Source organism: Leucoraja erinacea, chromosome 8 (assembly GCF_028641065.1).
Source record: "Leucoraja erinacea ecotype New England chromosome 8, Leri_hhj_1, whole genome shotgun sequence".
Taxonomy (NCBI): domain Eukaryota; kingdom Metazoa; phylum Chordata; class Chondrichthyes; order Rajiformes; family Rajidae; genus Leucoraja; species Leucoraja erinaceus.
Window position 1 is genome coordinate 74152384 of NC_073384.1, and position 13717 is coordinate 74166100.

Below are 13717 nucleotides of genomic sequence, written 5' to 3' on the forward strand. Positions count from 1 at the left end.
ACAGTGACATTGTGCAGGACCTGGTATGCAGGGAGGGGGGGGGGGGCGCTATGAGGGTGGGGGGGGGGCGGGATATTTTATACTTTGAGGTAGTGGGGCATATGAAAACAAAGGTAACCTCTGGTTGGCAATAAGCTAATCATTCATTTTGTAAAAAACTTTGGCATCACACTTAGCTGTCCCACTTAGAGGATTATGTGGCGACTGTATTTGCAGGTCACCGAAAAAAACCTTGCATATGACAAAATATAAGAATTTCACTGTAACCTCTCACATGTGGCAATAAGCCAATCATTCATTCGTCCCACCCACAAGTTGAGCAAGGAATATAAAAATATCTTAGGAAGGTGACAGCCCAGTCACCTGTAGTCACCTAAACAATTGCCTAAGTGGGACAGGGGCATTACAAACAATTACAAAAGTAGCCTTTCCTATGATATATTGTCCAATTTGCATTACAAATCATGAACTTTAGCTGCTAAATGAGCTTATTTTATTTAAATTCTTCATGTACACATTCAGCATGGGTTCCAAAATAATTTGATTTAGGTCACAATGTAGCAAATTAGCATAAGTTACTCCAGCATTTCCAGCATTTTGTGTCTATCATCGATTCAAACCAGTATCTGCAGTTCTTTCCTACACTTCCTATTTATTGACTATAGCCCAGCCTGTAATACCATAAACCTAACCAACTAATTTCCAAACTCTTGGACATGGGAGTCAATATGACCCTCTGCCACGTAATCCTCGACTTCCCGAACCACAGATATGATAAGTAAACGTGGGTAAGTGTAGATCAATTGGTCAAAGTGGCCTATCCACTAAACACCCAGAAAAACATCCCCGACATAACTTGCCTACAACACTGTAGCACCCACTAGGTCCATCCCCATCAACTTCTACCATTGACTTAAGGGCCTGTCCCACTTTCACGACCTAATTCACAACCTTTGCCCTTGACTCGCAGCATGGTCGTCATGAGGTCGTAGGAGGCCGTAGGTAGGCCGTGATGCTAGTCGTAGGTACTCGTGGCATCAAGTAGGTCGGGGCGTTTTTCTAGCCTGATGAAAAATGTCCACGAGTAAAAAAGGTTGTGAATTAGGTCGTGAAAGTGGGACAGGCCCTTTAAGATATTGGATATTTTTTAAGGCAGAGATAGAAAGATTCTTGATTAGCACGGGCGTCAGGGGTTTATGGGGAGAAGGCTGGAGAATGGGTTTGAGAGGGAGAGATAGATCAGCCATGATTGAATGGTGGAGTAGACTTGATGGGCTGAATGGCCTAATTCTGTTCCTATCACTTATGAACCACTTCCATCAGTGAAATTAAACGAGGGAGTTGAGCATTCCAAGGATGTCCTCCTGTAGGACGACACCTCACTCAAAAACCTGGTCTTCGGCAATATTTGAGAAAATTATACACTGTACAGAAAGTCAATAATGGTAGAAAGGAAACAGTGGGCTGTGGGAGAGCTGGGTAGGGGGATGGAAAAGAGGGAGAAAGCAAAGACTATCTGATATTAGAGAAGTCAATGTTCATACTACCCAAGTGAACTATGAGGTGCTGCTCCTCCAATTTGCACTGGGCCTCACTCTGGCAATGGAGGAGGCCCAGGACAGAAAGGTCGGATTCGGAATGGGAGGGGGAGTTGAGGTGCTGAGCCACCGTTGGTTAATGCGAACTGAGCGGAGGTGTTGAGCGAAGCGATCGCCAAGCCTGCGCTTGGTCTCACGAATGTAGAGCAGTTGACACCTGGAACCTCAGATACAGTAGATGAGGTTGGAGGAGGTGTACGTGAACCTCTACCTCACCTGGAAAGACTGTTTGGACCCTTGGATGGAGTTGGGGGGGGGGGGGGGGGGGGGGGGATGTAAAGTGACAAGTGTAGCATTTCCTGCAGTTGTGAGGGAATGTACCCCGGGAGGGGGTGGTTTGGGTGGCAAGGGGTGAATTGACCAGGGAGTTATGGAGGGAGCGGTCTCAGCAGAAAGAGGCGGAGATGGGAAGATGTGGCCAGTGGTGGGATCCCATTGGAGGTGGTGAAAACGCTGGAGGAATGTACATTATATGCGACAGCTGGTAGGGTGGAAGGCGAGGACAAAGGGGACTCGCCCTTGTTACGAGTATGGGGATGGGGAGTAAGAGCGGAGCTACGGGATATAGAGGAGACCCTGAATTATTAAGACAGCAGAGATTCTTTTAGATGTTGCTTAATTGACAATGCAGGCACTAGTTCAAAATGCAGAACTAGTTATTTTCAGCTTCAAGAGATCCAAATCTACGTTTCAGCCGTTTGCTCCATACTTACAACAGTCTGCTGATTAACCTGGATCACTTCATCACCAGCGTGGATCTTTCGTGATCTATCTGCAGGCGACTGCAAACCAGAGTGGAAATGGTTAAAGGATGTATCTATTCACGACTGCCTTTGTGATGCAGCATGTTTACCAACACTAGAATCACAAGCATTATTGGCATGCCAAAGTACTCGCATTTTCTTGTTGCGGGTAACTTGATATGCAGTTTCACTCTCCATTACAATTTTGTTAACAAATGTAAAATATGTAGCTTTGAGAACAAAGGACATTGATCTGATGGAAACCATTCAATACAATCCTATTAATGCCCCTCCTGTGCCATGACATTGGTCACCATGCAGACGTCCAACGTGAGAGACAATACAAGTATTCTGAACTGTCATTTGGCTGTGTGGTTGATATGCTTCTCATTTTCAGACCAATTAATGCATTTCTCCATGGATTATCACCTTGTCGTGGTGGAGAAGCTTGTGTGGACGCGAGATTCTTAGAGCCATGCCGTCTGGAGCTATGCTCCTGGTAGGGCCACCCATGGCAGTAAGGGCGAGGGGGAGCAAAGAGCAATCCAACCAGGACCACAACGGTAGAACAGGCGGAGGATGATGGCCGACTATAGTGAAACGTCACAACGGCTGGGAAGGCGGATGAGAGGAAACAGCTGTACTGGACGGGCAGACGGGGCTCGTCAGCCTGGGAAGACAGTACATCTAAGAGAGGGAAAACTGATCTAAAACCTCCACTGCCTTGTGGCCATGTCCAGCATGGAAAAGGCTCCAGGAGTAAACCTCAAGAAAATCCGGAGTGGGAGCCCCTAAGGCAGTTCGTCGTTGTCTACACCCTCGCTCTGGCAGCTCCTGCCACGGCGCTGGTGCCAAACTGTAACGGCCCTGCTGTTCCTTTGGATCGATGAGCGACGTGGAGAGGGGGGACGTGCTGCATGGGCAACAGCCTGTCCTCCATATGACATCGTCCAGGCTCAGGCATGGAAATCGCTATCAACACACGGGGGGGGGGGGGGGGGGGGGGGGGGGGGGGGGGGGGGACAATTTCTTGGCAGCCGCACGCGCGCATGCGCACACACGCGAGGCTTCGGCCGTGGGCCCTGTGGACGGTAACATCGGAAGCTGACTTGGTTGCTGACCGAACTCCAGCAAGAGAAGCTTCGTCCGCCCCAAATCGTGGGGCATGAATCGGCCTTTCATGGGTCAACATCGTCCCTCCCAGGATTTCCGCCCAAGCCCAGGCTTGCATCCGAGGATGCATCACCCATGGTCAGCCATGACCGAAGGGGGCCTATTAATGCATTTATGACTCGTCAAATAAAACTGGAACTAGCATTAATTAGTTGAAGCAGGAAAAAAGTAAATATCTTGCTTACATTTTCAGTTGTACCAGTGACAATGTGTAGTCCGTCATACGTTGATTTAATATACATGCCCTGGAAAATAATGATAGAAAGATTAAGGTCAACAAAGCCATTTCAGCATAATTTCATCCATCTATCAAATTCAAATCTACATTCCATACTATGAAGCATCATATCTTGAGGCTAAATCTAATTTTTGAGGTATTGCATGTTAACGGCAAAAGTTGCATCAGAAAAAGAGAGGAAAGGAACTGCAGATGCTGGTTTAAACCGTAGACACAAAAAGCTGGAGTAACTCAGCAGGTCAGACAGCATCTTTGGAGAAAAGGAATAGGTGACATTTTGGGTCGAGATCCTTCTTCAGGTCAGGGAAAAGGAAAACGAGAGATAGACGGTGATGTAAAGCGATATAGAACAAATGAATGAAAGATATGCAAAAAATAATGATGATAAAGGAGACGGGCCATTGTTAATTGTGGGCTGGGTGAAAATTAGTTACAGCCAATGAGACTCAACAAGACAACTTTGAAGCTGTGACAACTTGAGTGGGGGTGGGATATAGAGAAGGGGGGGAGGTGCAAGGGTTTCTTAACGTTATAAATATATAACAGGGTTAGTCAGTACAGACAAGACTTGCTTGCGTTAATTTCAACGCTATGCATTCCTTTAGTCATGACATCCAGTCAAAAAAATAAATCCAGCAAATTATTTCATAATGTTCACTTGCCGGGATTGCTATAACTCTAAGCAATAGTAGACCAAGACAACATCTAGGGCAAAGCAGACCACTTAACCAGCTGCCTACCCATCACCCAAACTATTCACTCTTTCTCCGAGTATTGGAGCTCTGTGATTTACGAAATGTACTGTACACACTCGCCTAGGTTTCTCCAGTAGAACATTTCAGACCCATGACCTCTGCTTCCAAGGTGGGCACCAGGGGGCCATCAATAGATGCAACTCCGAGGCACACGTGCCACCTTTACATGAAGAGTATTGTTCCCCACTCACACACATCTCTCTGCAGTTCAAGGAAGCAACTCAATCACCTACTAGAATAAGAGGTTGGCCATTTAGAACTGAGATGAGGAAAAACATTTTCCCCACAGAGAGTTGTGAATTTGTGAATTTGTGGAATTCTGGATGTATTTAAAAGAGAGTTAGATAGAGCGCTTAGGGCTAGTGGAATCAAGGGATATAGGGAGAAGACAGGAGCGGGCTACTGAATTTGGATGATCAACCATGATCACATTGAAGGGCCAAATGGTCTCCTCTATTGTCTATGTATCCATATACTCAACACCAGTACAGGCTGGTTACCCGTGTAGGATGTAACAGCAGATGCTGGTTTAAACCAAGGATAGACACAAAAAAACTATAGTAACTCAGTGGTTCAGATAGCATCTCTGGAGAGAAGGAATAGGTGACATTTCGGATCAAGGCCCCTCTTTAGACTCTTGACCTGAAACGTCGCCCATTTCTTTTCTCCAGAAATGTTGTCCGACTCGCTGAGTTACTCCAGCTTTGATCATCTTATCATCCCCTGACTCTGTCTCTCTAATGGACCAATTTTATCCCTCGTTATCCTTTTGCTATTAATATAGCTGTAGAAACCCTTTGGATTTACTTTCACCTTACTTGCCAAAGCAACCTCATGTCTTCTTTTAGCTTTTCTAATTTCTTTCTTAAGATTCTTTTTACATTCCTTATACTCCTCAAGCACCTCATTCACTCCATGCTGCCTATAATTATTGTAGATCCCCTCTTTTTCCGAACCGTGTCCAATTTCCCTTGAAAACCATGGCTCTTTCCAATTTTTCCTGTTTCCTTTCAACCGAACAGGAACATAAAGATTCTCTTAAAATTTCACCTTTAAATGTCCTCCATTTCTCTTCTACATCCTTCCCATAAAACAAAATGTCCCAGTTCACTCCTTTTAAATCATTTCGCATCTCATCAAAGTTAGCCTTTCTACAATCAAAAATCTCAACCCTAGGTCCAGTTCTGACCCTCTCCATAATTATATTGAAACTAATGGTATTGTGATCACTGGACCCGAAGTGCTCCCCAACACATACCTCCGCCACCTGTCCCGTCTCATTTCCTAACAGGAGGTCCAGCACTGCCCCTCTTCTAGTAGGTACCTCTATGTATTGCTGCAAAAAACTATCCTGCACACATTTTACAAACTCCAAACCATCCAGCCCATTTACAGAATGTGTTTCCCAGTCTAGGTGTGGAAAGTTGAAATCTCCCACAATCACTATCTTGTGCTTACTACTAATATCTGCAATCTCCTTACATATTTGCTCTTCCAATTCTCGATCCCCATTTGGCGGTCTATAATACACCCCTATAAGTGTTGCTACACCTTTCCCACTTCTCAGTTCCACCCAAATAGCCTCCCTAGATGAGCCCTCCAATCTATCCTGCCAAAGCACTGCTGTAATATCTTCCCTGACTAGCAATGCAACACCTCCACCTCTTGCCCCTCCAATTCTATCACACCTGAAGCAACAAAATCCTGGAATATTTAGTTTCCAATCACAGCCCTCCTGCAACCATGTTTCACTGATCGCCACAACATCATACTTCCAGGTGTCTGTCCAGACTCTAAGCTCATCCACCTTTCTTACAATGCTCCAAGCATTAAAATATGCACATTTAAGAAACCCCCCGCCTCTTATTCTGTTTATTTCCTTTTTCTTCTTTCTCCTCTTGTGTCCGAGTGTTTCCCTTTTCTACTTCCTGCCTCCCATTCTGTCTACTAGCATTCTCTATTTGAGTCCCTCGCCCCAACCATTCTAGTTTAAAGTCTCCCCAGTAGCCTTTGCAAATTTCCCCGCCAGAATATTGGTCCCCCTCGGGTTCAAGTCCAACCCATCCTTTCTGTACAGGTCCCACCTTCCCCAAAAGAAGTCCCAGTGATCCAGAAACTTGAATCCCTGCCCTCTGCACCAGTCTTTCAGCCACGCATTTATCCTCCACCTCGCTCCATTCCTACTCTCACTGTCGCGTGGCACAGGCAGTAATCCTGAGATTGTTACCTTTTTGGTCCTTTTCCTTAACTCTCCTCCCAACTCCCTAAATCCTCCCTTCAGGACCTCTTCCCTTTTTTTACCTGTCATTGGTACCTATATGTACCAATACCTTGGCCTTTCATTCCTCCTTCCACAGTGTTTATCCTCCCATTAAGTTCCCTCTGCCAAGTTCTTGCCCATTTACTCAACACATCCATTACAGTATCCTTCAAACCTGCTGTCCCATTGCAAGTATATTTAGCTCAGGTACACCCAGTCCCTTCATTCAAGTCATTAATAACAGACATGAAAGTAGACTCCCAAGCTCTGAACCCTTTAGCAAGCCCATTTCCACTAATCTTTCCGCCACTATGCCCATGAATCGCAAGACGCCATTGCATGCAGATGACGTGAAGCATGTTCAGCTCCGGCTGCACAATTTCTAATCTTGTGATGTGGGCTCGATAAGAAGAAGCACTCCAATAATTACTGACAGCCAATCCAACAAAACTGATTTATCCAGATATTATTTTATTTTAGTCTGCAAATCCCTTTCCCATGCCAATATACCAAAGCTTGTGCAATCTCATCATATGTACTGATTTTTGACATGGTACATTATTCAATGGTTTTTCAACAATAAGACTAGTACGAATATATTGAACTCTTTGGTACAATGTATTAACATAATCTGCACCCAGTGAACTATACCTCATTTGAATGCTGCTGTTCAAATGCAAAGATAAGCTTGCAGATTCCAAAAATTCTTTCCATTTTATAGCTAACAAGCCTAGACAGGTTTCCTTTATAATATGGATTAAGTATTAGCTGGTTTACATCAGGTTTATGACATTCTCAGTGCTGATAGTTACTGTGCCAAGGGATCAATGTTATGACCAAGAATCCTTGCAATTTTCAATCTGGGTGCCAAATATCCACACCAAGCACGTTAGCCTCGAGTAGCATTTATATTTCCGTCTACCTACACTTGATATAGTGGGAAATTATACCCAAAACCTTACGACCAACATATCACTATTGCTGATGCAGTTTAGTGTAGACATTTTTCAGCTCATAGTAAGCCTCACAAATTTTTTAAAACAGACACCTGTAAAACTTGGAAGATACTCAACTTGATGTTTTGTGCCTGGAATAGTTGCACATCATCCACCAAACCAAATTTCAGAAGAGGATTACATTTCAAACAGTCATGCTACATACATATTTAATACAGGACCATGGACAATATTTCTACCTTGTTGCATTTTACCAAAATTTCCACAAGAACACAATTTATCTCAAAATAAAATGATAACGTTCATTTCCCCTTGAAAGGCAAGATTTGTTCACTGCAGTACAATGTAACCAGAAGAAAGTGTTCCTTAAACTGTAACCAGAGATGAAAATATTCCTATACAGTAATGGGCAGACAGATGCAAATTTTTTTCATCCAGTAACAAAGGGTTTTCAGTGGGTGATCTGAGATTGTCAATACCACATTGTACAACAGATCATTACATCTGATGGAGGTGATCATTCACTGGAACCTTTGTTTTATATTAGCCGGAGCCTGATGGTACCAAATTTTAATGAACATGTAGACAACCTAATTATTGGATGAATTGCAAAGTGAGCTAATTGCGTTCCACTTCTGGCATTACTCGAGAATGCCCATGGATTAGTCAGTGGGTGGCAGTGATGCACTCTGAGAAACAGCCCTGTTAATTGGTTTACAACACAAGTGTTTTGCTTTTCCTTTCATATTTTGCTGAAAGAGACTTGAGTAACTTTGGACATCGCTGGGGAAATAGCAGGATTGTAGTTGCACTGAACCATCTTAGCTATGGGTGTAAAGATTATTGTGCATTTCATCAACACGGGGGGGAGGGGTGGTTTAAATAAAGGGCCATATCCTTTGTATCCACCGTTAACCTTTTCTTGATATCTCAGTGAATGGCCAAAGTCCCTGGTGAATGACGTGGAGACCAGGAAAGATATCCATTCAGTATTTCTGGCCGTCTGATGAAGAATCATCTTTGCTGATTCTCTTATGAATCTCTGAGATTGTCAATACCACATTGTACAGCAGATCATTACATCTGATGGAGGTGATCATTCACTGGAACCTTTGTTCTATATTAGCCGGAATCAATCTATCTACCAAGAATGATAGTCCTAAGATAAATACAGTGTGGAACAGGCCCTTCATCCCATCAAGTCTGTGCTGTTCATCAACCACCCATTCACATGGATTCTACATTAATTGCATTCTCTATTCTCATCACCTCCCCAGGGAGTGGAAAATTGCAACCTTCACGTGGTCCGCCCTGTTTCGACTAATGCAATCAACTCGACATGCACAAACGGAAGATCAAATAGAACAAGTTGTCCAACAACTTTAGGCTGTGCACGCCACACGAAAGAAGAAGATCACCTCCCCAGGACATTTTACATGCACACATGCACACTAGGGACAAGTTAAAGCGGTCAATTAATCTTTGGTTATAAGTATCATCATACTAAATAGGTAGTCAATCCAATAGTAACAATATTAACCAGTCTGAAGAAGGGTTTCGGCCCGAAACGTTGCCTTTCTCCTTCGCTCCAAAGATGCTGCTGCACCCGCTGAGTTTCTCCAGCACTTTCGTGTACTTTCGATTTTCCAGCATCTGCAGTTCCTTCTTAAGCACCAATATTAACATGATCTTGTTCTCCCCAATTTGGGTCCAATGCAAATTCCGATTAAATATTTGGCTTCAAGGCAGGCTGCATCATCTCCGCCCAGTTATCAAAGGAAAAATAATTTACTTGGTTTTCCTGTACATGCTCTCAGTTCTTGATCCAAATGAAAGGCCCAAAATGTAGAAAAGACTGTGCAACACCAAAACGGAGTGATTTTCAATCCGAGAAAGAGTTTGCATTAAACAAATATCATTCAAAAAGAATGAAGGATCAAAGTATTGTTTAAATTGAGTGGGATTTGATATGCCATCCCGTTCCTTCAATTTTAATTACTATACAGATTGTACCAGCTGTAGTATAGATTAGTTTAGAGAAACAGTACGGAAACAGGCCCTTCAGCCCACCGAGTCTGCATCGACCCGCACATTAACAGTATCCTACACACACTGGGGATAATTTTACATCTCTGCCAAGCCAATTAACATAAACCTATACGTCTTGAGTGTGGGAGGAAAATCGAAGATCTCGTAGAAAACCAACGTGGTCACGGAGAGAACATACAAACTCCGTACAGACAGCACCCGTAGTTGGGATCGAACCCGGGTCTCCGGCACTGCAAGCGCTGTAAGGCAGCAACTCCACCACTGTGCCACTGTGCCGTCCCTGCCATTTCTTTGGAAATGTTTATTTGGTTCAGTGCAACAACTTGACTTTGACAAGTGAAACAACTCATGGAGTGACTAGTTTAGCATGTAATTTAATGCCTTTAACTCGTGGGCAACACAGAAGAATGTTTCCCAACTTTCCATGTTCAGCTCACTTAATGTTACCAAACCAAAAAAAAATGGTAATGTTACCAAAATACCTGCCCTGCAAAAGTGACTGAAACAGAAGTCCCATTGAAAATAATGGGAACAATGCAGATGCCCGAAATTCTTTCAGTCTGTAAAGCTGCAATTCCAGACACACAATTTGGACCTCGCCCAAATATCACAATACAATCAGGGTCTATGTGAACGGCAAGCACAGCTGTAAACTAGTTTCTTTCTTTGGCCATGACAAAGAGGCAGAATAAATAACCACACAGTTCTGGAAATATTCATCTTATTCTTCAAACCTTGCAAAACTCGAGGATTAGTCCTTATACATTGAGAGTATAGAAGTGATTGGAAGAAGGTCTATTTAGGTTTGTATTCTATAACGCTGGCAGTCAAATGATAGCCAGCATCATAGAATGAGATAGCATACATTGGTGATAATTCAACACAAATATTCCACAGTAATTGTATGGGTATGCCAAAATTTAAGAAAACTAAATGTCACTTTTAATACATTTCCCTTTACCATGGGAATTTCTTGTAAACTATATTCCGGGTGACCCATTAAAAATAAGAGAAACATTTGGTTAAATTTAATAATAGTAACATTTCCGATAGTTATTGCAGTTGCACGATATTTTAGTTTTAGTTTAGGAAATAGGCACTTTGGTGAACTGGGTCCGCGCCGACTAGCGATCACCACACACCAACGCTATCCCATACACACTAGATTTTACATTTATACCAAGCCAATTATCCTACAGACCCGTGCGTCTTTGTAGTGTGGGAGGAAACCAAAGATCTCAGAAAACACACGAGGGTTACGGGGAGAACATACAAACTCCGTAAAGACAGCACCCGAAGTCGGGATCGAACCCGGGTCTCTGACGCTGTAAGGCAGCAACTCTACCGCTGTGCCATCATGCCGCCCTTAATATTGTTGGACTGTCTAACGTCTGCTCCCAAAGTGTTTTAGCGCCGAAACTGCAGTTTGATACTTGCTTATTCAGCAAGGAGGTGAAGCACAAGAACTTTGGACGGTTTGATCTTTTATAAGGTCATAAGGAATAGGTGTAGAATTAGGTCATTCAGACCATAAAGTCTACTCTGCCATTCAATTATGGCTGATCTATCTCTCCCTCCTAACTCCATTCTCCTGCCTTCTCCCCATAACCTGACACCTGTATTAAATCTAGCATCTATCTATGGAGAAAAGGAATGGGTGACGTCACCCATTCCTTCTATCCAGAGATGTTGTCTGCCCCACTGAGTTACTCCAGCATTGTGTTTGCATCCAGACACAGTCACACTTTAAAGGCAGGTTGCGATCATAGAACATTTGAACATCTGTAGTAGTAGATCATTTCTTAAGAATGGAATTGCTGGAAAATTCACAGTACCTAAAACAAAATACTACAAGCAACATGAAAATGTTTTCCATTGGGGATGTGGGAGGAGAGAAATCAGACAGAGGGGTCAGGGAATCTAGGTATCCACTTTTCCAGTGCAGCCGATTAGGGACATTAGTTTTTGAGGGACCATGACTGGGATGCAATAGTGGAGCTATGTGAGATAACCGATGTGATAGATTTGCAAGGGAGACTTGCAGAAACAAAACAATAATTGGGAAACTAAAATCAAATGGAAATTGATACACTTTCTTGTCTGTTGTAACAAGTAAAAACCCAACTTACCAGTCCATCACTTGGTTTGATGTTCACCAACTGAACCACCTCTAGACAAGCACTCTGGCTTAATAAAGGATCAGATGTTGATCTAATAGTCTGATCACAAATACCATGGAGAACTTTACACTGGAAAAAAAATAGATGGTGTGAAGGCAAGAACAAATTAAAAAAAAAAACACACACACACACACACACACACAAAAAAGTTTTTTTTTTTTTTAAAAGACAAAGTGCTGGAGTAATTTAGTGGGCCAGGCAGCATCCATTCCCTCCACATATGCTGTCTGACCTGCTGAGTTATTCCAGCACTGTGTTGCTCAAGATTGCAGCATCTGCAATTTCTTGTTGGGTCTCTAGCTTTGTAAAACATATTTTCCCAGTAACAGTTTTTTATAACTCCACTTGCTGACAATTTGTTTGCCACCCTGAATAGTATTTTTCAACTAAATAAAGATCGCATTACATGCAAGTATTATAACATGCAGGACCAAATAAACTTGTGAAACTGTGGGGATACTATAGCCAACATGGAGAGTAATGCGAGCATGTTATCACATTTTAGTCCTGATTCTGGAACAGGAAGATCATGAATTTGAAGATGCACATAAATTTGAATTTGGATAATAATTCTAAATTTAACACTTCAAACTACCTTGCAAGTTTAAAAAAAAGCTTTGTTTTGCAAATGCTAAAAGATTGAACTAACAAATCATAGATTTGAAACATGCATGACAATACAATTTTGCAACAATTTTCAAACTACTAACATGGCAAGTTTGGGCTGTATATTTTCAATATATTACATCACACTTGAAGCAACATTAGGTAATCCTATGATCTCTTCTTTTCTCGAACTAAATCCGATTGTTTAAAATCCAAATCATTTATTACTTTAAAATTAGCATTTAATTGCAAAACAACCCACGTTAAAAACATCGATTATGCCATTGAAATGTAGTTTAAAGCAAGAATATGGAATCAGGAATTGTCCTTGGATCAAGCAATAAACTGTTACAAGAACAGAGATTTGCTGATACCCAGAGGCCTCAGACACAAATATTGCAGATAGATGGGATTGCCAATGGTTACTGCACTAAATGGTAAACTACAAGATTGACAAAATTAAATTGGGAGTTATATTAATACCAAGGTCTTAAGCCAAAGTAGTAGATTTGGAAACAAGTACCACGTAACAATGACCAATTCAACGTTCATGCATCTATCAACTTTTATTTATGTTATAACACATACTGATAATTTTATTTGAATTCTAAATAGAAAATCTGTAATGTTTTTGCAATGTGGGGAATAATTGCTCTTGGTTGTGGAGAGGTTAATGCAGTAGAGATAATATGGGATTACTGGAGTACTTAAAATAGCTAGAACTCATGTTAACATGCCAATTTCCTGCCTTTGTTATTTTTTCAGCTTACGAGGGGAGGGTACAATTGATGGCGTTCCCACAACTTAATATCTTAAGCACAAAGAAGCAAAATAAACACTTACGACGCTAATAACACGATCTTCCATTTCAAACACAGTGGAGTCCTGGCATGAAAATCAGCATGAAAAGAGAATCAGTGAAAGTATATTGAAATATAAAAAGTCAGGCATTTTAGACCTCCAGAACGTTCCAAACATTTAACAAATAACAGGAGTTAACATATTAAGCAGCTTTTACAGGCATCCTAAGGTAATGCTTCACATGTCCCAACTCTTCTTTCCTATTCCTTAACTTCTTCCTTCAGCTGTCCATTGTGAAAGAAACACAGCAATACAGTAAAGTGTACAAGTGGCAGCAAATAAGAGTTGAAGCCAACTT

The 13717-nt window shown here is 42.2% G+C and overlaps 1 protein-coding gene across 2 annotated transcripts in view; it reads right to left on the bottom strand.

Moving 5' to 3' along the window:
- Window positions 1-13717, bottom strand: part of cnksr3 (cnksr family member 3) — a 106643-nt gene that overhangs the window by 24748 nt on the left and 68178 nt on the right. For both annotated transcript variants that reach the window (XM_055639988.1, XM_055639989.1), the window contains 4 exons: window positions 13402-13443; window positions 11902-12021; window positions 3700-3759; window positions 2312-2380 (listed from right to left, as the gene is read on the bottom strand). In XM_055639988.1, coding sequence (XP_055495963.1) covers window positions 2312-2380; window positions 3700-3759; window positions 11902-12021; window positions 13402-13443 — 291 coding nt within the window. The remainder of the gene's footprint in view (window positions 1-2311; window positions 2381-3699; window positions 3760-11901; window positions 12022-13401; window positions 13444-13717) is intronic.